The 21,151-nt window shown below is 57.4% G+C and overlaps 2 protein-coding genes across 5 annotated transcripts; one reads left to right on the top strand and one right to left on the bottom strand.

The window, feature by feature from the left end:
• The first annotated feature begins 42 nt into the window (after window positions 1-42).
• JSRP1 (junctional sarcoplasmic reticulum protein 1) lies at window positions 43-17,817 on the top strand. 4 transcript variants are annotated; one of them, XM_063719855.1, is made up of 8 exons: window positions 55-170; window positions 656-888; window positions 14,551-14,689; window positions 15,408-15,445; window positions 15,589-15,709; window positions 16,103-16,276; window positions 16,893-16,984; window positions 17,100-17,817. In XM_063719855.1, exons 2-8 carry the CDS (start codon window positions 742-744, stop codon window positions 17,550-17,552), a joined length of 1,164 nt encoding a protein of 387 aa, XP_063575925.1. In that variant the 5' UTR covers window positions 55-170; window positions 656-741; the 3' UTR covers window positions 17,553-17,817. The 4 variants fall into 4 exon arrangements, with proteins under 4 accessions (XP_054395259.2, XP_063575925.1, XP_063575924.1 ...); XM_054539284.2 differs by lacking the exon at window positions 656-888 and having other exon boundaries at window positions 43-170; XM_063719854.1 differs by lacking the exon at window positions 55-170 and having other exon boundaries at window positions 295-888.
• On the bottom strand, window positions 17,702-21,146 carry AMH (anti-Mullerian hormone). The gene is made up of 4 exons (XM_063719857.1): window positions 20,147-21,146; window positions 19,412-19,554; window positions 19,121-19,229; window positions 17,702-19,032 (listed from the first exon to the last, which is right to left on the bottom strand). The coding sequence occupies exons 1-4, from the start codon at window positions 20,556-20,558 to the stop codon at window positions 17,924-17,926; spliced, it is 1,773 nt and encodes a 590-aa protein (XP_063575927.1). The 5' UTR covers window positions 20,559-21,146; the 3' UTR covers window positions 17,702-17,923.
• Between the last annotated feature and the right edge of the window lie 5 nt (window positions 21,147-21,151).

Below are 21,151 nucleotides of genomic sequence, written 5' to 3'. Positions count from 1 at the left end.
CGCCTTTATAGACGCCGCGTCCAGGCCACGCCCCCCGCGCCGCCGGGAACGCGGCCGCACCAGGGGCAGAGCCGCGGGGCCGCCGGGAAAAAAAAGTCGCGCCCGCCCCCTCCCAGCGCCTGATTGGTGGAAGGGAAAGGGAAAGGAAGAGGCGCTCTGGAGATTGGTTGGTGAGCCTCGGGCCACGCCCCCTCCCGCGCGCGTCCTTCTCCGGGTGCCTGGGGGCGGGGCTGCCGTGGCGCCGGGTACGCGCTGCGCGCGCCCCGAGCCGTCCCCGCCCCCACAATCGTGCCTTGGGGCGGTGGCGGCTCGCTGGGGCCGATTTTCGGGGGTCTTCGAGTGCCCGTTTGTCTGTCGTGGTCCACGTCGCCCTCCCTAGGGTCCCTTCACGCAGCGGGACCCCTCCCCTGGGTAGGCCCCCGGGTATTACGGGGGTGTCCAACCGCGCCCATACTCCCATAGGACAAAATTATTTCCAGTAACGCCTGGTAATCATCGATGATATTACTGGTTTTATTTTTTTTAATTTGGTCTTGCAGTTCTTAAAATGTTTCCAGTGTTTAAAAAAAAAGAACTTCCAATGTTGAAGATATTCAAATTTAGTAAAATATTTAGTGTACAATTTGGACTTAAGCAAACATTTTACTCCTTGCAGATAAATTCAGATTTTTCCTGTGGAAACTGAAACTTACCCTAAGGAAAAACACTACTCCTGGCAGTTAAAATTCAGAAACACATCTCATGTATGAACTAAAATGTGGATCTCCCAAGGAAAAAACGATTTCTTTGGTGGTTAAGTTCGGTAAACTGTTCGCCTGTGAGGTAAAATGTGGACTTATCCAGCAAAAATATTTCCCCTCCTGGTTAAATCCAGAAAAAAAATATCAGGTATGAACTGCAGTTTGCATTTAATAAGCAAAGATATAACTCTTGGCAGTTACATACGGGTACATAGCTTGTGTGTAGACTAAATTACGAATTTAGCAAAAAGTTGCCACTTTGCAGTGAGGTTTAATAAAATATTTTATATTTCATGTATAAACAAAATTTTGTTCTTACCAAGCAAAAATGCGACTCCTGGCAAATCCTGATTCCTTTCATGGTTTTAATTTTGTTTTGTTTGCGACCGGGCCTGGCTCTCACCCAGGCTGGAGTGCAGTGGCGCAATCTCGGCTCGCTGCAACCTCCGCCTCCCAGGTTCAAGCGATTCTCCTGCTTCAGCCTCCTGAGGAGCCGGGATTACAGGTGCCCGCCACCACGCCCGGCTAATTTCTGTATTTTTAGTAGAGATGGGGCTTCACCATGTTGGCCAGGCTGGTCTGGAACTCCTGTCCTCAGGTGATCCGCCTGCCTCGGCCACCCAAAGTTTGGGGATTACAGGCGTGAGCCACCGCGCCTGGCCGTCTTTCAAGATTTTGTACTGCACCAGAAGGCTGTTGTTGCATCTCTGCTATGAGCATTCGCTATCCGGGTGTTGAGGCAGAAATTAACTCCTGCTGTTGACATTTGGGGCCGCCCTGGGCACTGCAGGGCACTGAGCAGCTTCCCTGGCCTCCCCCCGCTCCATGCCAGGAGCACCCCCAGTCGTGACGACCACAAGTATCCGCAGACATCACCCAGTGTCCCTTGTTGGGGGCAGAATCACCCTGGGTGAGACCCCCGAGTTAGGGGATTCCATGGACCCCCCCAAGAGACTCCGCGTCCCATGATCCTCTGCCCTGCTGAGGTCCCAGGAGACTGCGCACGTTGAAATCCACACCGTGAGGCAGAGGTTGCAGTGAGCTGAGATGGCGCCGATGCACTCCAGCCTGGTGACAGAGCGTGACTCCGTCACAAAAAAAACAAAAAAAAAGCAATCCACACCCTGAGTGGGGAAGGAGAGAGGAGAAGCATCGCAGGAGCTGGGGCCCTCCTGGTTTATACCGTTTGCCCCATTAGGAGTTTATCGTGAGTCTGGGCACGGTGGCTCACGCCTGTAATCCCAGCACTTTGGGAGGCCGAGGCGGGTGGATCACGAGGTCAGCAGTTCAAGACCAGTCTGGCCAAGGTGGTGAAACCCCGTCTCTACTAAAAATACAAAAATTAGCTGGGCATGGTTGCACGTGCCTGTAATCCCAGCTACTCAGGGGGCTGAGGCAGGAGAATTGCTTGAACTGGCACCCGGGAGGTGGAGGTTGCAGTGAGCCAAGATTGCACCACTGCACTCCAGCTTGGGCTACAGAGCCAGACTCCATCTCAAAAAAAAAAAAAAAAAGGAGTTTATTCTGGTGTCTGGTGTGAGCAGAGAACAGACTCTGTTTCAAATAATTAACTCAGGGTCTCCTCCCTCGGCCCTGTGGACATCGGGCTTGGATTGTTCTCTGGGGTGGGGCGTCCTGGGCAAACGGTGTGAACCAGGAGGGCCCCAGCTCCTGGGATGCTGCTCCTCTCTCCTTCCCCACTCAGGGTGTGGATTGCTTTTTTTTTGTTTTTTGTTTTTTGAGACGGAGTCTCGCTCTGTCGCCAGGCTGGACTGCAGTGTCCTGGGCACTGCAGGGTACCGAGCAGCGTCCCTGGCCTCCACCCACTCCATGCCAGGAGCACCCCAAGTCATGACAATCAGAAATGTCCCAAACATCACCCGATGTCCCTTTAGGGCAGAATGACGCCCCTTAGTTGATGACCTCCTCTGGGAACGGAGGCAAGAGCCTGCTTGAAATGAACAGGTCACGGGTGCAATTTCCAGAACAGCCATGACCAGGGAGCCCTGTCCCTCCGTCCTGACTGCAGCAGCTCTCACTTCCTCCTCCTGCCCGCCTCTAGCTCTGATGGCCGCCTGCCAATGCTGTGAGGCTTCTAGAAGAGCCACCCCCACACTGGCCAGGCCACGTGGGATGAGCGCTAGGATCAGCAACTGTGCCCTGCTGGCCCACCTGGCCGGGCTCCCCAGGAACTCCCCAGTGTGGGAGGTGCTTTGCTGGGAGCTGGGGAGTCTGTGACTGGGTGAGGGGCCCCCAAACAGCAGGGAGAGAAAGAGGCATATCTTTCGCTGGAGGTGGTGAGGCTTGAACTGTCTGAAAGAGACAGCAGAGGATGTGGGGTGGTCAAGGATAGAGGGCCCATGCCTGGGTTTTCCTCTGAAATCAAGGTTGAGGGGATAGGGATGCTGGCAGACGAGGCAGAGAGTATGACTCTGTTTGATTGACTGATGGACTGATTTTTTTTTTTTTTTTTTTGAGACAGACTCTCACTCTGTAGCCCAGGCTGGAGTGCAGTGGTGTAACCTTGGCTCACTGCAACTTCCACCTACAGGGTTCAAGCGATTCTCCTGCCTCAGCCTCCCGAGAAGCTGGGACTACAGGCATGCACCACCATTCCCAGCTAATTTTTGTATTTTTAATAGAGACAGGGTTTCACCATATTAGCCAGGCTGGTCTCAAACTCCTGACCTCATGATCTGCCTGCCTCCCAAAGTGCTGGGATTCCAGGTGTGCCACCGCACCTGGCTGATTGATTTTTGAGACAGAGTCTCACTTTGTCTCCCAGGCTGGAGTTCAGGGGCATGATCTCGGCAGCTCACTGCAACCTCCCCTTCCCAGGTTCAAGTGATTCTCCTCCCTCGGCCTCCCAAGTAGTTGGGAATTACAGGCTCACGCCACCATGCCTGGTTAATTTTGGTATTTTTAGTATTTTTAGTAGAGACAGGATTTCACCATATTGGTCAGGCTGGTCTCGAACTCCTGACCTCAGGTGATCCACCCATCTCACCCTTCCAAAGTGCTGGGATTACAGGCGTGAGCCACTGCGCCCGGCTGACTCTGATTTAAAAAAGGGTATGTGGGCCCGGTGTGCACTTTGGGAGGCAGAGGCAAGAGGATCACTTGAGCTCAGGAGTTCAAGACCAGCCAGGGCTACATAGCCAGACCCCATCTCTACAGCAAATTTAAAAATTAGGGACATGCTGGTGCACACCTGTAGTTCCAGCTACTCCAGCGGCTGAGGCAGGAGGATCACCTGAGCCAGGGAGGTCAAGGCTGCAGTGAGCTATGGTCTCTCGACTGCACTGCAGCCTGGGTAACAGAGGGAGACCTTGTCTCTAAAAGAATTATAATAATGAGTTAAATAAAATAAAATATAAACAGGTAAAAATAAAGAAGGATTGGGGCCGGGCACGGTGGCTCATGCCTGTAATCCCAGCACTTTGGGAGGTTGAAGCAAGAAGAGCACTTGAGCCCAGGAGTTGGAGACCAGCCTGGCCAACATAGCAAGACCCTATCTCTAGGTTCTCACTTTGTTGAGAATTTTAAAAACTTCTAGAAATTTTAAAAATTTTTAAAAAATTTTTAATTAGCTGAGATTGGGGTGGGCATCTGTGATCCCGGCTACTTGGGAGGCTGAACCAAGAGGATCACTTGAGCCAGGAGGTCGAGGCTGCAGTGAGCTGTGATCACACCACTGCACTCCAGCCTGGGGGAACAGAGCAAGACACTGTCTCAAAAAAAAAAAAAAAAAAAAAAAAAAGAAAAACAAAATGAAAGAAAGCAGGAAAATGACAGAGCGCGGTGGCTCATGCCTGTAATCCCAGCACTTTCGGAGGCCAAGGTGGGCGGATCACGAGGTCAGGAGATCGAGACCATCCTGGCTAACACGGTGAAACCCCGTCTCTACTGAAAAATACAACAAAAATTAGCCGGGCATTGTGGCGGGCGCCTATAGTCCCAGCTAATCGGGAGGTTGAGGCAGGAGAATGGCCTGAACCCAGGAGGCAGAGCTTGCAGTGAGCCGAGATCGCGCCACCGCACTCCAGCCTGGGCGACAGAGCGAGGCTCCGTCTCAAAAAAAAAAAAAAGAAAAATCAGGAAAATAAGGAAGAATCTGGGCCTCCTTTTCTCCATATGTTCCTGCCTGGCATTATATTCAAGCCTGGCTCTGTCTCCTAAAGAAAAACTCAGAAGGCCCTTGAACTCTTTTGAGCAAACAGTGTGGGGAAGAAAAAGGGAAGTAAACAAGAACCGGCCTTTTTTTTTTTTTTTTTTTTTACATGTCGCCCAGGCTGGAGTGCAGTGGCCACTCACTGCAACCTCTGCCTCCTGGAGAACCGACCATTTTTTTTGAGACGGAGTCTTGCTCTGTCACCCAGGCTGGAGTGCAGAGGCGCGATCTCGGCTCACTGCAACCTCCACCTCCCAGGTTCAAGCGATTCTCCTGCCTCAGCCTCTCGAGTAGCTGGGATTACAGGCACAGGCCACCACACCCGACTAATTTTTGTATTTTTGGTAGAGATGGGGTTTCACCATGTTGGCCAGGATGATCTCGATCTCTTGATCTCGTGGTCTGCCTGCCTCGGGCTCCCAAAGTGCTGGGATTACAGGCATGAGCCATCGCGCCAGGCTGAACCGACTTTTTTTTTTTTTTTTTTTTTTTTTGAGACGGAGTCTCGCTCTGTCACCCAGGCTGGAGTACAGTGGCGCAATCTCAGCTCACTGCAACCTCCGCCTCATGGGTTCACGCCATTGTCCTGTCTCAGCCTCCCAAGTAGCTGGGACTACAGGCGCCCCCCACCACACCTGGCTAATTTTTTGTATTTTTAGTACAGACGGGGTTTCACCATATTAGCCAGGATGGTCTCGATCTCTTGACCCCATGATCCGCCCGCCTCGGCCTCCCAAAGTGCTGGGATTACAGGCATGAGCCACTGCGCCCGGCCTCGAACTGACCATTTTTAATGTGTACCATGAGGCCTGTGATAAGCTCAGGCCACAAGGAGGCTGCGCAGGGCCGGGGTTTGGCCACAAAGCCGCAGAGGCATCTGCTGCTGGGTGATAAAGCAGGACCCACAGCCGTGTGGGCAGCCTTGGGATGAGCTGGGCAAACACACATGGAAAAGCAAGGCCCCCAAGTAAACAGGGCTTATCTCGAGCAAGTTGCTGTTTTTCCCTTTACTGTACTTACATTTCTTTTTTTTTTTTTTTGAGACAGAGTCTCCCTCTGTCTCCCAGGCTGGAGTGCAGTGTCACGATCTCAGCTCACTGCAAGCTCTGCCTCCTAGGTTCATGCCATTCTCCTGCCTCAGTCTCCCGAGTAGCTGGGACGAGAGGCGCCCGCCACCATGCCTGGCTAATTTTTTTTTTTTTTTTTTTTGAGACGGAGTCTCGTTTTGTCACCCAGGCTGGAGTGCAGTGGCACGATCTCGGCTCACTGCAAGCTCTGCCTCCCGGGTTCAGGCCATTCTCCTGCCTCAGCCTCCCGAGTAGCTGGTACTACAGGCACCTGCAACCATGCCTGGCTAATTTTTTGTATTTTTAGTAGAGACAGGGTTTCACTGTGTTAGCCAGGATGGTCTCGATCTCCCGACCTCGTGTTCCATCCGCCTTGGCCTCCCAAAGTGCTGGGATTACAGGCATGAGCCACTGCGCCTGGCCATTTTTTTTGTATTTTTAGTAGGGACGGGGTTTCACTGTGTTAGCCAGAATGGTCTCAATCTCCTGACCTCGTGATCTGCCCGCCTTGCCCTTCCAAAGTGCTGGGATTACAGGTGTGAGCCACTGCGCCCGGCCTCTTTTTCTTTTTTTTTTTTTTGGTTTTGAGATGGAGTTTCACTCTGTTCCCCAGGCTGGAGTGCAGTGGCACCATCTCGGCTTACTGCAACCTCCACCTGCCAGGTCCAAGGGGTTATCGTGTCTCAGCCTCCCCATTAGCTGGGATTACAGGCGTGCACCACTGCGCCCGGCTAATTTTTGTATTTTTAGTAGAGATGGGGTTTCATCATGTTGTCCAGGGTGGTCTGGAACTCCCAACCTCAGGTGATCCGCCCACCTCGGCCTCCCAAAATTCTGGGATTACAGGCGTGAGCCACCGCGCCCAGCCTATATTTCTTATGGTTTTGCCCCTTGCTATAATTTTCAGGATTTTATTTTGCACTATTTATAATGTTCATTTATTGTATTTTTGTAGAGATGGGTTTTCGCCATGTTGCCCAGGCTGGTCTCAAACTCCTGGGCTCAGGTGATCCTCCCGCCTCAGCCTCCCAAAGTGCTGGGATTACACGTGTGTGCCACCATGCTTGGCCTAATGTTTTCACAAAGCTTTCGTTATAGAAAAAGGAAGAAAGCTTTACGGGCAGAGCATCTGAACATCATTCTCTGCAGCTCTTCAGTATTTCCTGCCCCACATTGTCCATGTCTCTATTTTCATGGAGTTTGACCTTTACTTTTGTAAATTTTTTTTTTTTTTTTTTTTTTTTGAGACGGAGTCGCCCAGGCTGGAGTGCAGTAGCACAATCTTGGCTCACTGCAACCTCTGCCTCCCGAGTTCAAGCAATTCTCTGCCTCGGCCTCCGAAGTAGCTGGGATGACAGACACCCGCTACCACGCCTGGCTAATTTCTTTTGTATTTTTTAGTAGAGATGGGGTTTCACCATCTTGGCCAGGCTGGTTTTGAACTCCTGACCTCATGATCCACCCGCCTCGGCCTCCCAAAGTGCTGAGATTACTGGCGTGAGCCACCGCGCCCAGCCATAAAATTGTTTTTTATTGTTTTTCTTTTCTTTTTTTTCTTTTTCTTCTTTTTCTTGTACAGACAGGGTCTTGCTATGTTGCCCAGGCTGCTCTTGAACTCCGAGCCTCAAGTAATCCACTTGCCTCGGCCTCCCAGGTGTGAAACACTGTGCCCGGCCCTATCTCTTTAAAAAACAAAACAAAACTGGCCAGGCATGGTGGCTCACACCTATAATCCCAGCTCTTAGAGAGGCAGAGTCAGGAGGATAGCTTGAGCCTAGGAGTTCAAGACCTGCCTGGGCAATATAGCAAGACCCCCATTCAAAAATAAATAGATGAATAAAATTTTTAAAATAAGCAAATAAATAAAAACAAAACAAAAAATTGTAAACACACCTGCAAACCATGAAAGGTTTATTTCTTGTTCTTGCTCTGTGAGCTTCTCAGGCCCTAGGGGGCGCTGCTCACCTCCCCTGCCATCTTGAACGTCACTATGGCCAAGAGAGGAAGACCCTGGAAGATCTCACACTAGCAATTAAATGCCCCAGCCTAGAAGTCACCCCAGGAAAGGAACCACCTCTCCCTGAGAACAAGTAGGGTGGACACACAAATGAAATTGGTGTGCTGCCCTGGCAGAGGCAGGAAGTTGGCCACTGCCCAGCACTCCCCACAGTTCTCAACCTCCTGCCTCAGTGGCCCATGCTGAGGGTCCCCTGGGGGTTTCCCACTAAGGTGTTTTGTGTTCCAGAGGCTGGAAGGACCCTGCTTTGGGGGGGTGTCACAATTGGGCTTCCACGGGGTGCGGAATCTCACGGTCTCAGTGGCTTCCTCACCTTTGTCATGGCAGTGTTAACAATATGAGTACACAGCTCAAGCTGTGTACAGGAGCCAAGCACCTGCCCCCGTGCTTGGCTTAATGCTCACAAGGACCCCAGGAGGTGGGGTCTCCATTTTATTTCCATTTTACAGGAAAAGAAACTGTGGCACAGCCAGGCAGCAGTGGAGTCAGGGTCAGAATCTGAGTCGTCTCCATCCAGAGTCAATGCCCTCAGATGACACTGTTCCTCACAAAATTAGCAAAACTGGGCCGGGCACGGTAGCTCACACCTGTAATCCCAGCCCTTTGAGAGGCGGAGGCAGGAGGATCACCCGAGGTCAGGAACTCCAGACCAGCCTGGTCGACATGGCAAAACCCTGTCACTACTGAAAATACAAAAATTAGCTGGGTGTGGTGGTGGGCACCTGTAATCCCAGCTACTTGGGAGGCTGGGGCAGGAGAATCACTTGAACCCGGGAGGCAGAGCTTGCAGTGAGCCGAGATTGTGCCACTGCACTCCAGCCTGGGAAGACTAAGTCTTAAAAAAAAAAAAGTCCGGGCCGGGCTCAGTGGCTCACGCTTGTAACCCCAGCACTTTGGGAGGCCGAGGCAGGCAGATCACTAGGTCAGGAGTTCAAAATCAGCCTGGCCAACATGGTGAAACCCCATCTCTACTAAAGATACAACAAATTAGCTGGGCGTGGTGGTGCACACCTATAATCCCAGCTACTCGGGAGGCTGAGGCAGGAGAATTGCTTGTACCCAGGAGGCAGAGGTTGTAGTGAGCCGAGATTGCGCCATTGCACTCTAGCCTGGGCAACAGGGCTGGACTCTGTCTCAAAAAAAAAAAGATAAAAAAAGAAAGTCCCACAGAGGCCCTGCGTCCAGGCTTTGCTTCTGGAAAAGCTGAGCCTTCCAGGAAAGGAATGCAAAGGGAGAATAAGAAGGTGAAAATGCTGTTGAGGCCGGGGTGGCTCACGCCTGTGATCCCAGCACTTTGGGAGGCCAAGGCAGGAGGATTGCTTGAGGCCAAGGGTTTCAGACTACCCTCGCCAACATAGGGAGACCTAGTCTCTTAAAAAAAAAAAAAAAAGTTATTTATTTTGACCAGGGAAATGCAAATCGAAACCACAATGAGATCATGCCGTTCACACCCACTAGGCTGGCAATAAAAACACAAACTGGAAAATGAGTTGGACATGGAGAAGTTGGAACGCTCCTGTATGGCTGCTGGGCAGGTAAAACAGTTCAGTCACTTTGGAAAAGAGACTGGTGGCTCTTCAAAAAGTTAAGCATAGAGACAGGGCGTGGTGCCTCACACCTGTAATCCCAGCATTTCAGGAGGCCAAGGCTGCTGGATCACTTGAGCCCAGGAGTTCGAGACCAGCCCAGGCAACATGGTGAAACACCATCTCTACTAAAAATACAAAAATTAGCAGCTGGGCACAGTGGCTCATGCCTGTAATCTCAGCACTTTGGGAGGCCGAGGCAGGTGGATCACCTGAGGTCAGGAGTTTGAGACCAGCCTAGTCGACATGGCAAAACCCTGTCACTACTAAAAATACAAAAATTAGCTGGGTGTGGTGGCACACGCCTGTAATCCCAGCTACTTGGGAGGCTGGGGCAGGAGAATCACTTGAACCCGGGGGCAGAGGTTGCAGTGAGCCGAGATTGTGCCACTGCACTCCAATCTGGGCAACAAGAGCGAAACTCCATCTCAAAAAAAAAAAAAAAAAAATTAGCTGGGCATGGTGGCACATGCCTGTAATCCCAGCTCCTCAGGAGACTGAGGCAGGAGAATCACTTGAGCCTCGGAGGCAGACGTTGCAATGAGCAGAGATGGTGCCACTGCACTGTAGCCTGGGCGACAGAGTGAGACCCTGTCTCATAAATAGAAAATAAAAAAATTAGCTGCGTGTGGTGTCAGGCACCTGTGGTCCCAGCTACTCAGGAGGCTGAGGTGGGATGACCATCTGAGCTCAAGAGGCCGAGGCTGTAGTGAGCCCTGATTGTGCCACTGCATGCCAGCCTGGGTGACGGAGATGAGACCCTGTCTCAAAAAACAAACAAATGAAATCATATATTTTGCAGCAACATGGATGGAGCTGGAGATCATTATCCTAAGTGAAATGACTCAGCAACCACCACCCGTCTTATTCCAGAACATTCTCGTCACCCTAAAATGAAGCTCCACCCCCATCAGCCATCACTCCCCATCCCCTTCCCAACCCCAGCACCCACACACATCCCCTTCCTGTCTCTGTGAATTGGCCTGTCCTGGACATTTCTTTTTTTTTTTTTTGAGACGGAGTCTCGCTCTGTCGCCCGGGCTGGAGTGCAGTGGTGCCATCTCGGCTCACTGCAAGCTCTGCCTCCCGGGTTCATGACATTCTCCTGCCTCAGCCTCCCAAGTAGCTGGGACTACAGGCACCCGCCACTATGCTTGGCTAATTTTTTGTATCTTTTAGTAGTTAGCCAGGATAGTCTCAATCTCCTGACCTCGTGATCCACCCAGCTTGGCCTCTCAAAGTGCTGGGATTACAGGCGTGAGCGACTGTACCCGGCCCTGTCCTGGACATTTCATAGAAATGGGATCACATACAGTGTGGCCTTCTGTGCCTGGCATCTCTCACCGAGCATGACATCCTTAAAGTGCATTCACGCCATGGCCGCAGTCAGAGCCCCATTCCTGTTCACGGCTGTGTGGTACTTCATTGTGTGGAAGTGCCACGCTGTGCTGATCCGTGTATCTGAGGATGGAATGCTAGAGCTGCCTACACCACGTGGCTGCAGAGAATCGTGGTGCCCTGAACTTAGGTGTGCAAATATCTGAGTCCCAGCTTCGGATTCCTTTTCGTAGATACCTAGGAGTAGAGTTTCTGCATCTTATGGTCGTTTTATTTTAGCTTTTTGAGGAACTGCCAAGCTGTAATATACTTTTAGGAGGGGCCAGGCACCGTGGCTCACGCCTGTAATCCCAACACTTCAGGAGGCCGAAGCGGGCAGATCGCCTGAGGTCAGGAGTTTGAGACCAGCCTGATTAACATGGTGAAACCCCATCTCTGCTAAAAATATGAAAATTAACCAGGCACAGTTGCGCATGCCTGTAATCCTAGGTCCTCAGGAGGCTGAGGCAGGAGAATCGCTTGAACCCAGGAGGCGGAGGTTGCAGTGAGCCAAGATTGAGCCACTGCTCTCCAGCCTGGGTGAGAGAAAGAGACTCCATCTCAAAAAAAAAAAAAACTTTTAGGAGGAAAAAATAAATCTAGGTTACAAACAAGATGTTCAGCCCTTCGCTAATTATGCCAGCTTTATAAAAATAAATATGGAACTAATAATAAAATCACAAGTTACAAACAGCAGAAAGAACACGTGAAACTATTAAACAGTGTCTGTTTGGGGGTGGGAAGATGACAGGTGCTTTACAGTTTTTGCTTTGAGCTTCTCTTGGTTTCCTGTTTGTGTCTGCCTTGTATCATACAGAAAAAAATGAGAAGTGTTTCTTTTTTTTTTTTTTTTTTGAGACAGAGTCTTGCTCTGTCACCCAGGCTGGAGTGCAGTGGCGCAATCTCGGCTCACTGCAAGCTCCACCTCCCAGGTTCACACCAGTCTCCTGCCTCAGCCTCCCGAGTAGCTGGGACTACAGGCGCTCGCCACGACACCCAGCTAATTTTTTGTATTTTTAGTAGAGATGGGGGATTTCACCGTGTTAGCCAGGATGGTCTTGATCTCCTGACCTCGTGATCCACCCGCCTTGGCCTCCCAAAGTGCTGGGATTACAGGCGTGAGTCACCGTGCCCGGCCAAGAGCCATTTCTAAAGCGGAGGGAAGTGGGGACTAGGGAGGCCCAGCCCTTGCTTTGCTGCAGGTGGGGTGGCCTTCTGGGTCTCTTGATAGTTCCTGGGGAGGCCCTGTTCACTCAGAATTATTATTATTATTTGAGACGGAGTCTCACTCTGTCGCCCAGGCTGGAGTGCAATGATGTGATCTCAGCTCACTGCAACCTCTGCCTCCCGGGTTCAAGCGATTCTCCTGCCTCAGCCTCCCCAGTAGCTGGGATTACAGGCATGCGCCACCACGCCTCGCTAATTTTTGTATTTTTATTAGAGACGGGATTTCACCATGTTGGCCAGGCTGGTCTCAAACTCCTGACCTCAGGCAATCCGCCCACCTCGGCCTCCTAAAGTGCTGCTGGGATTACAGACGTGAGCCACCGTGCCCGGCCATTCACTCGGGATTTTTAACACACAGGCCTCACCACCAAAATCCACTTCCCCTCTTTCCTCAGGACTCCCAAAGTCACCATGCTTTGCGGGTAGGGCTCAAACATCTGCATGCAGGCCTTAGAATGTGCCTTTGGGGGCTGAGAGAGCCCGGGTGCTCTCCCCAGAGCAGAGGCGTCAGGTTTCTCTGCATGATGGTGTGGGAGCAGGCAGTTCGAGTGTATAAGCCTGCCAGAGCTGCAGTAACAAATGACCCCAAATAGGGTGGCTTTAAACAGCAGGAATGAATGCATTGCAGGGGCTCCCGCCTGGGATCCCAGCACTTTGGGTGGCCAAGGCGAGCGGATCACACGGATCACTTGTGGTCAGGAGTTCAAGAGCAGCCTGGCCAACATGGGGAAACCCCGTCTCTACTGAAAAAAAAATACAAAAATTAGTCCCCGTGCAGTGGCTCACGCCTGTAATTCCAGCACTTTGGGAGGCCGAGGTGGGCGGATCACGAGGTCAGGAGATCGAGACCATCCTGGCTAACACGGTGAAACCCCGTCTCTACTAAAAATACAAAAAAATTAGCCAGGTGTGGTGGCGGGCGCCTGTAGTCCCAGCTACTCGGGAGGCTGAGGCAGGAGAATGGCGTCAACCCGGGAGGCGGAGCTTGCAGTGAGCCGAGATCGCGCCACTGCACTCCAGCCTGGGCAACAGAGCAAGACTCCATCTCAAAAAAAATAAAAGATTTACCGGGTGTGATGGTGCGCGCCTGTAGTCCCAGCTGCAGGCGCTATGTCTCCCTGGGTGGCAGTGGCGAGTGCTGAGTAGGAGCAATGCCCTGCCCCACTGCAATGGCAGGGAAGGGTGGGGGACTCTCGGGCTGTGACCTCACTCCAGCGGGCATGCTGATTGGCCCACCCGCGGTCTCTGGCCACCTGTTGCCATCCATCACGGGGCCACCCTCCCCATCCTCCATCCTGTCCACAAGGCTCAGCAAAGCGGCTGGCGGGTAAGCGAGGCTCGGGGGTAAGGAAGTGAGGCTGGGGGAGTCCCAGGCAGAGGTGTGGGCTCCCGTGGTGTGAAGGGGTGTTGCAGAGGACTGTAAGGGTCCCCAGTTCCTGGAGCTGCCCCCACGCACACCCAGGGGCCACACACCAGCCTCCCATGCTTCTTGGGCCCCTCCCCCACTGCCACGCGATAGGCCCCTTCCAGGTCTTGGAGCCCCAGGACTGGGTGGTTTTTCAGCCTAGATACAGGGACACCCTAATCCCAGCAGCCAGAGGCCATGGGGACCCTGAAGAGTACAGCTTTGGGTCTGACTTGAAGCTCCTTGCGACCTCCAGCCAATGGCGCTGTCTCTAGCCTCAGTTTCCTCATCTGTCATATGGGAACAGAGTTAGTGGGACAAGGCAGAGTACTCGGTGTCAGGATCAGAAGACCCCCCCCCCCCACCAACCGGGACCCTCCTCCCCTGCCCTGGCCTGTCATGACCAGAGTCAGGATGGTTCTGCTGCTCGGGCCCGAGCCTGTAGACTCACAGGGTCACGCAGCGGGATGTGGGTGCCCAGAATGGCAGGTCAGGGTGGCCCAGAGGGAGACCCCATGAGAGCACAGGCCTGGGAGGGGCTGGGGCACCTGTTAGCCTGTCCCGCTGGCCTCAGGCACCAGATAAAAATAGTCCCTGGTCTCAGAGAATATGAGCTGACTCTGGGGCCAAGAGTTTCGGTTTGGGGTGCGTCTGGGACTCATTGCTGTGTTGTCCTGAAGGGGCTCCCGCCCTCTCTGGGCCAGAGCAGCCTTGGCTACTGTGCTGATGGATACTGGACCCAGCGAGGCTGGGCTATAAGGAGGGGACCCAGGGCAGGCACGCGGGGTCAGGGAGATGCCTGGAGTGGGCGCCGGGCCATGCCTGGCATGAGTGTGAATTTGCCGAGCGAGGGGTGGGAGGACGGGGCCTGTTAGTTGGTGTCCGCAGAACCTCCAAGTCAGGCCCAGGCCCATGGCAGGGACTCAGTAAATGCAAGACCTTTTTCCCCACCCCTCCCAGCCCGGCCTGGGACCTGCTGCTGCTCCAGCCATCTCCATGACAACCAGAGCCTGGGAGGAGCTGGATGGCGGCCTGGGCAGCTGCCAGGCCCTGGAGGACCACTCCGCGCTGGCCGAGACCCAGGAGGACAGGGCTCCAGGTACCCTTGTGGCGCTGGCGGGAGGAAGCCCTTCCCTGACGGTCCCCTTGAGCCAGGAGGCCCATCTTCAGAGACTAGAGCTTCTTAGCCTCCCACACTGGACTGGCTTATACTGTGCTCCCCGTGTTCAACCCCTGGCCCTCATTTCTGCCTCAAGGGTCTGTAAGGAGCCCCCAAGGAAGACAGGCGCTGGGCCACACAGATCTAGGTTCAAATCCCACGTTGCCACTGAAATGCGGTGTGTCTTCGGGCAAAGCTCTTTCCAAGCCTGTCTGCTTTCTTTATATTTTTATTTATTTTTATTATTTTTTTGAGACAGAGCCTCGTTCTGTCTTCCGTGCTAGAGTACAGTGACATGATCATAAGCCACTGCAGCCTCGACCTCCCAGGCTCAAGTGATCCTCCTGCCTCGGCCTCCCAAGTAGCTGGGGCCACAGGTGCAGGCCACCACGCCTCGCTAGTTTTTTTTTTTTTTTTAGAGGTGGGGTCTCACTATGTTGCCCATGCTGGTCTCAAACTCCTGGGCTCAGGTGATCCTCCCACCTCAGTCTCCCCAAAAATGCTGGGATTCCAGGTGTGAACCACTGTGCTGGCCTCCACCTACTTTCTTATCTATAAGATGGGGTTAGTCACCCGCACATCACCCAGCAGTGCCAGGGGAGAGGGTGGGATTGGCCTGGGGGTCCCCACAACCTTGACTCTCTCTCTGTTCCCACAGCGACACCCAGGCTGGCCGACTCCGGCAGCCCGCCCCACGTGAGTAGCTGGGACCCTCAGTCTTTAACCCAGGACGCCTGGGGAGTTGGGGACAAGCCGACCAAGGGAGGCAGGTGTCTAAAGCCCACGGGAAGGGTTTGGCACTGGAAGGAAACATGTGGAATGTCTCATGATAACCACAGGACTCTCAGGAGCCGGTGGCTGAAGGCCGCAGTGTGGACACCAGGCCCAAGAAGATGGAAAAAGAGCTTGCCGCCAAGGGGACCCCAGGAACGGGGAAGGAGAGGCTGAAAGCCGGAGCGAGTGGGTTTGCAGGAGGCATGGGTGAAGTGTGGGGTGGGAACGGACTGGTGTGAGGCTTAGGTCCCGGAGCTGGGTCCTTGGATCTTGGAGGGTGGTGTCCTGGTTGAGTGGCGTCGAAGTGTGGCAGGCAGCGAGTCAACGGGCGGGGAGCCTCTAGTAATGCGTAATAATACCAGCTAAGCCACTCAGCTCCGGGAAGTTACCTTCCAGAAACTCTAGGCATCCCCGTGCAGCTGCGGGGCACCCGGGGCTGGGTTCACCTGCGCCCGAAGCCGCACAGGCAGGCAGGGAGAGCCGAGTTCAGGGCGCAGGCCTCTCTCTTGTCCCCTGCGCCCGGGGAAGGGGGCGGCGCAGAGCCAGTGGACACAGCGCAGCGCGCACTTGCCCCCGCAGGCCCTCGGAGCGTCCCCGCGCGCAAGAAGGCGCAGACCGCGCCGCCCCCGCAGCCGCCGCCACCGCCCCCGGCCCTGAGCGAGGAGCTGCCCTGGGAAGACCTGTCGCTCAACAAGTGCCTGGTGCTCGCCTCACTGGTGGCGCTGCTGGGCTCGGCTTTCCAGCTGTGCCGCGGTGAGCGCAGGCTCCCCAGAGGTGGGGCGAGGCTGGGGTCCACCTGTGCGCCTGTTCCTCCAAGGAAAGGCCCTGTGCCGCAAGGGTGGGGTCTGGGAGCCTCCTCTCCAGGGCTGGGTCTTGCATGCCCCCAGAGTTGGTTTGTGCATCTCCCCTTAAGTGACGGGCCTTGCGCGCCCCTCTCACCCCGTGTGGACCTTTTGCGGGGCCCATTCCCCTCGCCGCGAGTAGGTTCTGGCTTCCGGATGGACCTTGTGCAACCCCTCCTCCCGCGTAGCGTTCTGCGGCCTTCCTCTTGCGCCCTCTCTGGGGACCGCTCAGCTCGTGAGCGCCCCCCGGGGGCACTCCTGCGACCCCTGCCTTGCCTGGGGCCTCCTACAGCCCGTGGTCGGGGGGAAGAATGACCAATTGAAGGAGCGAGGTTCGGAGGAGGGGCGCCGCAGCAGCGGAGTCCCGGAGTCCCTTCCCACGGCTCGGGGGCATCCTTAGCCTCAGCCGTACCGGGGGAGCCCCACTCCAACTGTCCAGGGAGGGGGGCTCTAGGGGTGAGGGAGGGATGGACAGTGTGGTCCGTGCCTCGGCCCAGCTGACTCGGGTCCCGACCCTGTCGCTGCAGACGCCGTGGCTGGGGAGGCAGCACTCCAAGCACGTGCGCCCGAGCCCTGGGTCCCGCCAAGCTCAGCCCCGAGGGAGCCATCGTCGCCCCTGGTAAGCGCTTCCTTCCACTGACCGCGGGCAGTGGGACCTTCATCCCCAGGGAAAGAAGGAGCCCGGGCCGGGGGGAAGGTGGGCGCTTACCCCAGGACCCCACTCTGTCTTGCAGCCTAAGTTCGAGGCCCAGGCGCCTCCATCAGCGCCGCCTGCGCCCCGGGCCGAGGCAGAGGTCAGACCCAAGATTCCCGGGAGTCGGGAGGCTGCAGAGAAGGACGAAGAGGAGCCCGGCGAGGCCACCGGAGAGGCCGTCCGGGAGGACCGTGTGCCCCTCGCAGACCGGGGACCCAAGGAGAGGCCTCGGAGAGAGGGGAAGCCGCGGAAGGAGAAGGAGAGGCCGAAGAAAGAGAGGCCGCGGAAGGAGAAGCCACGGGCCGCCAGGGAGCCCCGGGAAGCCCTACCCCGGCGCTGGGAGTCACGCGAAGGGGGCCACCGGCCGTGGGCACGGGACTCCAGGGACGCCGAGCCCAGGAAGAGGCAGGCCTGGGTGTCCCTGAGGCGTCCCGACGAGGAGCAGCGGCCTGGGAGTCGCCAGAAGCTCCGCGCAGGCAAGGGGCGGGACTGAGCCAGCCCCGCGCCCGAGTCCAGGGACCCCTTCTGGACGCCCCGCGACTCTGGCGAAATAAAGCGAGTGCTGCGGCCGCAGAGTCACCTGCTCCTTTACGCCTGGACCCGGCACCGAGTCCGGGGCCTGAAAGACGGTGGTGGGGCGTTTCAGGCAGGGGAGAGACCGCGAGCTCTACAGGGCGGATCCGAACCGTGCGCGAGAAGAGATGGCAAGGGAGGTCCCACGGGCCCCCTAACACGCACGGACACCCCACCCGGTTGCTTGCTGGTCTTTATTGGGGCGATGCTTGGGGTCCGCATAAATATGGGAAGGGGCGCGAGCTGGGGCGCGTCCGGACCCTCGGGGCAGGAGTCCGCGCGGCGCAGGGGTCACCGGCAGCCACACTCGGTGGCCACCATGTTGGGCACGTGGTGCGCGCTGATGCGCTCCTCCGACAGGCTGATGAGCAGCTTGCCCGCGTAGGCGGTGGGCACGCAGCAGGGTGGGCGCGCCAGGGCGGCCCCACGGGCCTGCATCTTCAGCAGCAGCACCACGTGGTTGCCGTAGCGCGGGTTGCGGTCTGACTGAGGCCAGCCGCACACGCCCTGGCAATTGTTGGCCTGGTAGGTCTCGGGGATGAGTACGGAGCGCTCGGCGCGGAGGTCTACGCTGAGCTCGCGCAGCGCGCACGGCCCGTCGGCGGCGGTGGCCCCGGCGCTGCGCTGTGCCCGACCCGGGCCGCGCGGATCCCGCCCGCGCCACTCCACGCGCAGGCCCTGCAGCGCCTTCAGGAGCAGCAGCGCTCGCAGGGGATCGCCGGGGCCGCCGGGGCCGCCTGGGCAGAGCGCGAGCAGGCGCGCCAGCAGCGGGTCTGCGGCCGGAGGCAGACCGGGGAGGCTGCGCAGCTCAGCAGCTGCCGCTTGCAGCTCGGCAGCCACGCGGCGCGCCAGGGCCGTGGCCCACGGCGCCGACGGGGGGTCGTGCAGGGGCGCAGGATCCCCGGTGGTGGCCGCAGTGGGCCTCAGCAGCAGCAGCAGCGGCTCCTCGCCGTCGAGCAGGCGCTCCAGCGCCGCGGGGTCCGACAGGTTGACCAGACCCTGCGGGAAGCCGGCCAGCGCGTCGGGGTCCAGGGCCAGGCGCAGCGCGGAGGCCCGGGCCGGGGGGCCCCGCAGCGCCCGCACCAGGCGTGTGAGCGTCTCCAGGAAGGGGTCTGCCCTGGGTGGCGACTCCTCGAGTTCCGCAGATGGCCTGGAACCCGCAGTTGGGGGAGTTGAGAGCGGCCACGAGGCCACGCCGCCCCCGCCCGCTCCTGCCCCGTGCCCCGGTGCCTGCGCGCACCTGGGCGGCGGGAGGGGCACGGTGTCCAGCTGGCCTTGCGCGGGCAGCGGCGCGGGCTCGGACTGCGGCAGCAGGAGCAGGGCCGGGGTCATTCGTGTGAAGCAGCGGTGGTCGTCGCCGAACAGCAGTGCCTGCAGCCGGGCCGTACTCAGCGGGGAGCCTGCGGTGGGTGGGCGCGCGGCTGGCTCAGGGGCTGGGGGCCCGAGGGCAGTCGACCCGGCGCCCCGTCCCTCTCCACGCGGACCTACCCTCTCCGCGGGGTTGCAGGGTCAAAGCCAGCCCAGAGCCGCGCCAGGCCCCCGCAGGGCGGTCCACCGCCAACGCCAGGTAGCGGGTGTCCCGGGACGGGCAGAGGCTCTGCGGAGACCAGGGCTCAGCCCGGCTGGATGAAGGCTTACCCAGCCCCGCTCTACCAGCCCCGCTCTACCGGTCCCCTTCCATCTTCACTGGTTCTACGCTGTTCTCAGTACTGCAGACCCTGCAACAAATCCATGCCCCCCGCCGCGGCCCGGGCACTGCCCCATGCAACTCCCTGGTACCTGGGCACCCGGCAGCCCAGCCCTCGTCACAGTGACCTCAGGGCCAGGCCCAGGGTACAGCACCAGCAGCGCCAGCTCTGGGGGGGCAGCTCCTCCAGGCGGGGGCTCCTGGAACCTCAGCGAGGGTGTCGGCTCCCAGGTCACTGCAGCGGGGACAGCAGGGGACGCCTGAGCCATTGAAGGCCACACCCCCCGGGAGTCTTTGGGATCCATCCCTGCCGCTCTGGCCACTGTGCAGGGGACCTCGAGCGGGGGACGAGGGTGCCCCTCTTCGCTGCCTTTCTGCAGCCAGGGAGCGGTGACGGCCTGGGCAGGCAGGGGCTGCGTCTGAGGCTGTGGGTGGGGCTGCCGCCCTGGGGTCTCTGGGTTGGGGTGCCCGATGAAGCCCCTTCCCCGCAGGGAGTCTCCCAGGCCAGTGGCCCCGAGAACAGGCTGGGGCTGTGGGAAGGAGGGTTCCACTGGCCCCAAGCCCTGCGTCCTCTTCAGGCGTGGCGAGAAGGCAGCAGCTCTCTCCCCGGCACTGCGGCAGGGGCAGGTCTAAGAGCTGGGCTTCGGGGACAGGACAGAGCGCGGTGCCCACCTTCCGGGCCACGGACCCGCAACCCAGTCCTAGGAACAAGACCACAGCCTCCCTGCCCAGGGTGGGGGCTCTGCCAGCCCCTGATCTTCCCTAGGAGGACCCGGCCCACCTGAAGGAAGCCGGCGGTGCCAAGCTTGGGGCTGGGCCCCACATACCTTCCTCCAGGTGCAGGACCACCAGGCGCTGCCCCCCAGGGTCCCGCAGCCAGGCCCCCAGCCGCCGTAGAGAGGGCAAGGCAGCCTGCCTGTCGCCGGTGCTGCAGACCCCGAAGGTGGCCAGGTCTCGGGGGCCCCAGTGGGCCCGCTGCACAGCCCCCAGGAAGGCCTGCTCATAGGCGCTCAGAGCCCCCACCACCCGCAAGGGGGAGCCGCTGCCATTGCTGTCCCCGCCCAGCGCCACCAGGCACAGAGGCTCTTGTGGGCTGCCTGGCGGCCAGTCCAAGTCTTCTGGGAAGATGAGGCCACCGGTGCCCACAGCTGGCTCCTCTGCTCTGAGGGCCTCAGTCCCTAGCAGAGCCCCCAGGGCGGACAGCACTAGGGCCAGGCCGGTGAGAGGCAGGTCCCGCATCGTGGGTGCTGCCAGGGGCTGGGCTTCCCGCCTTAAGTAAGCCGAGTGGAAGGTGGGGTGTTTGTGCAGGACAGACCCCTATCTCCTCTGCCACGACCTTGGGGGACAGTGCCCGGCGCCCCCACTCCAGGCAGAGTGGCCTTCTTAGAGAGTCCTTTCTGTCCCTGGCAGCCTATCTCCCTCCTCAGTGATAGAGCTGGGCCTGATGTGTCAACATGCTGTCCTTGAGGGCCATCCCCAGAAGACACAGGAGTGGGAAGCAGGCTGGGAGTGATGGTCAGGCAGCCAGACTAGACAGCGCTGGGGGCGGGGGGCCCAGATGTCCTGGGTGCTGAGGTGTGGGCCTGGAGGAGGGTCCCAAGTCAGTAGGGGCGCCGCGTCCCTGCTCACCCTCCCCACTCCTGGTGGGCTATCTGGAGACCCCAAGGATATCATGGAGTCTGCTCTTCCCTCCCCAGAACAGGACCCCAGACCCCCTCCTAGCTGGCTGGTGGGGTCTGTCCTCCACCAGGCCATCTCCAAGGTACAGCCGTCTCTCAGGCCTCCCACAGGTGTCTCCTGGCCGGCCCCAGGCCCTCCCCAGTCGGCCCAAA

Source organism: Pongo abelii, chromosome 20 (genome assembly GCF_028885655.2).
Source record: "Pongo abelii isolate AG06213 chromosome 20, NHGRI_mPonAbe1-v2.0_pri, whole genome shotgun sequence".
In the NCBI taxonomy this organism is placed as follows: domain Eukaryota; kingdom Metazoa; phylum Chordata; class Mammalia; order Primates; family Hominidae; genus Pongo; species Pongo abelii.
Note: the sequence above shows the minus strand (reverse complement) of the source record. Positions and strands in the feature narration are given on the sequence as shown.

Excerpts from the sequence above, each read along its gene's own strand:
- JSRP1 (XM_063719855.1), top strand. The coding sequence starts at position 742 with ATGTATGAACTAAAATGTGGATCTCCCAAGGAAAAAACGATTTCTTTG. Across the intron at positions 889-14,550 it reads ATCCAGAAAAAAAATATCAG|CCCGGCCTGGGACCTGCTGC; the intron begins GTATGAACTGCA and ends CACCCCTCCCAG. Across the intron at positions 15,446-15,588 it reads ACTCCGGCAGCCCGCCCCAC|GACTCTCAGGAGCCGGTGGC; the intron begins GTGAGTAGCTGG and ends TGATAACCACAG.
- AMH (XM_063719857.1), bottom strand. The coding sequence starts at position 20,558 with ATGCGGGACCTGCCTCTCACCGGCCTGGCCCTAGTGCTGTCCGCCCTG. Across the intron at positions 19,555-20,146 it reads GGTCCTGCACCTGGAGGAAG|TGACCTGGGAGCCGACACCC; the intron begins GTATGTGGGGCC and ends TCCCCGCTGCAG. Across the intron at positions 19,033-19,120 it reads CCTGCAACCCCGCGGAGAGG|GCTCCCCGCTGAGTACGGCC; the intron begins GTAGGTCCGCGT and ends CACCCACCGCAG.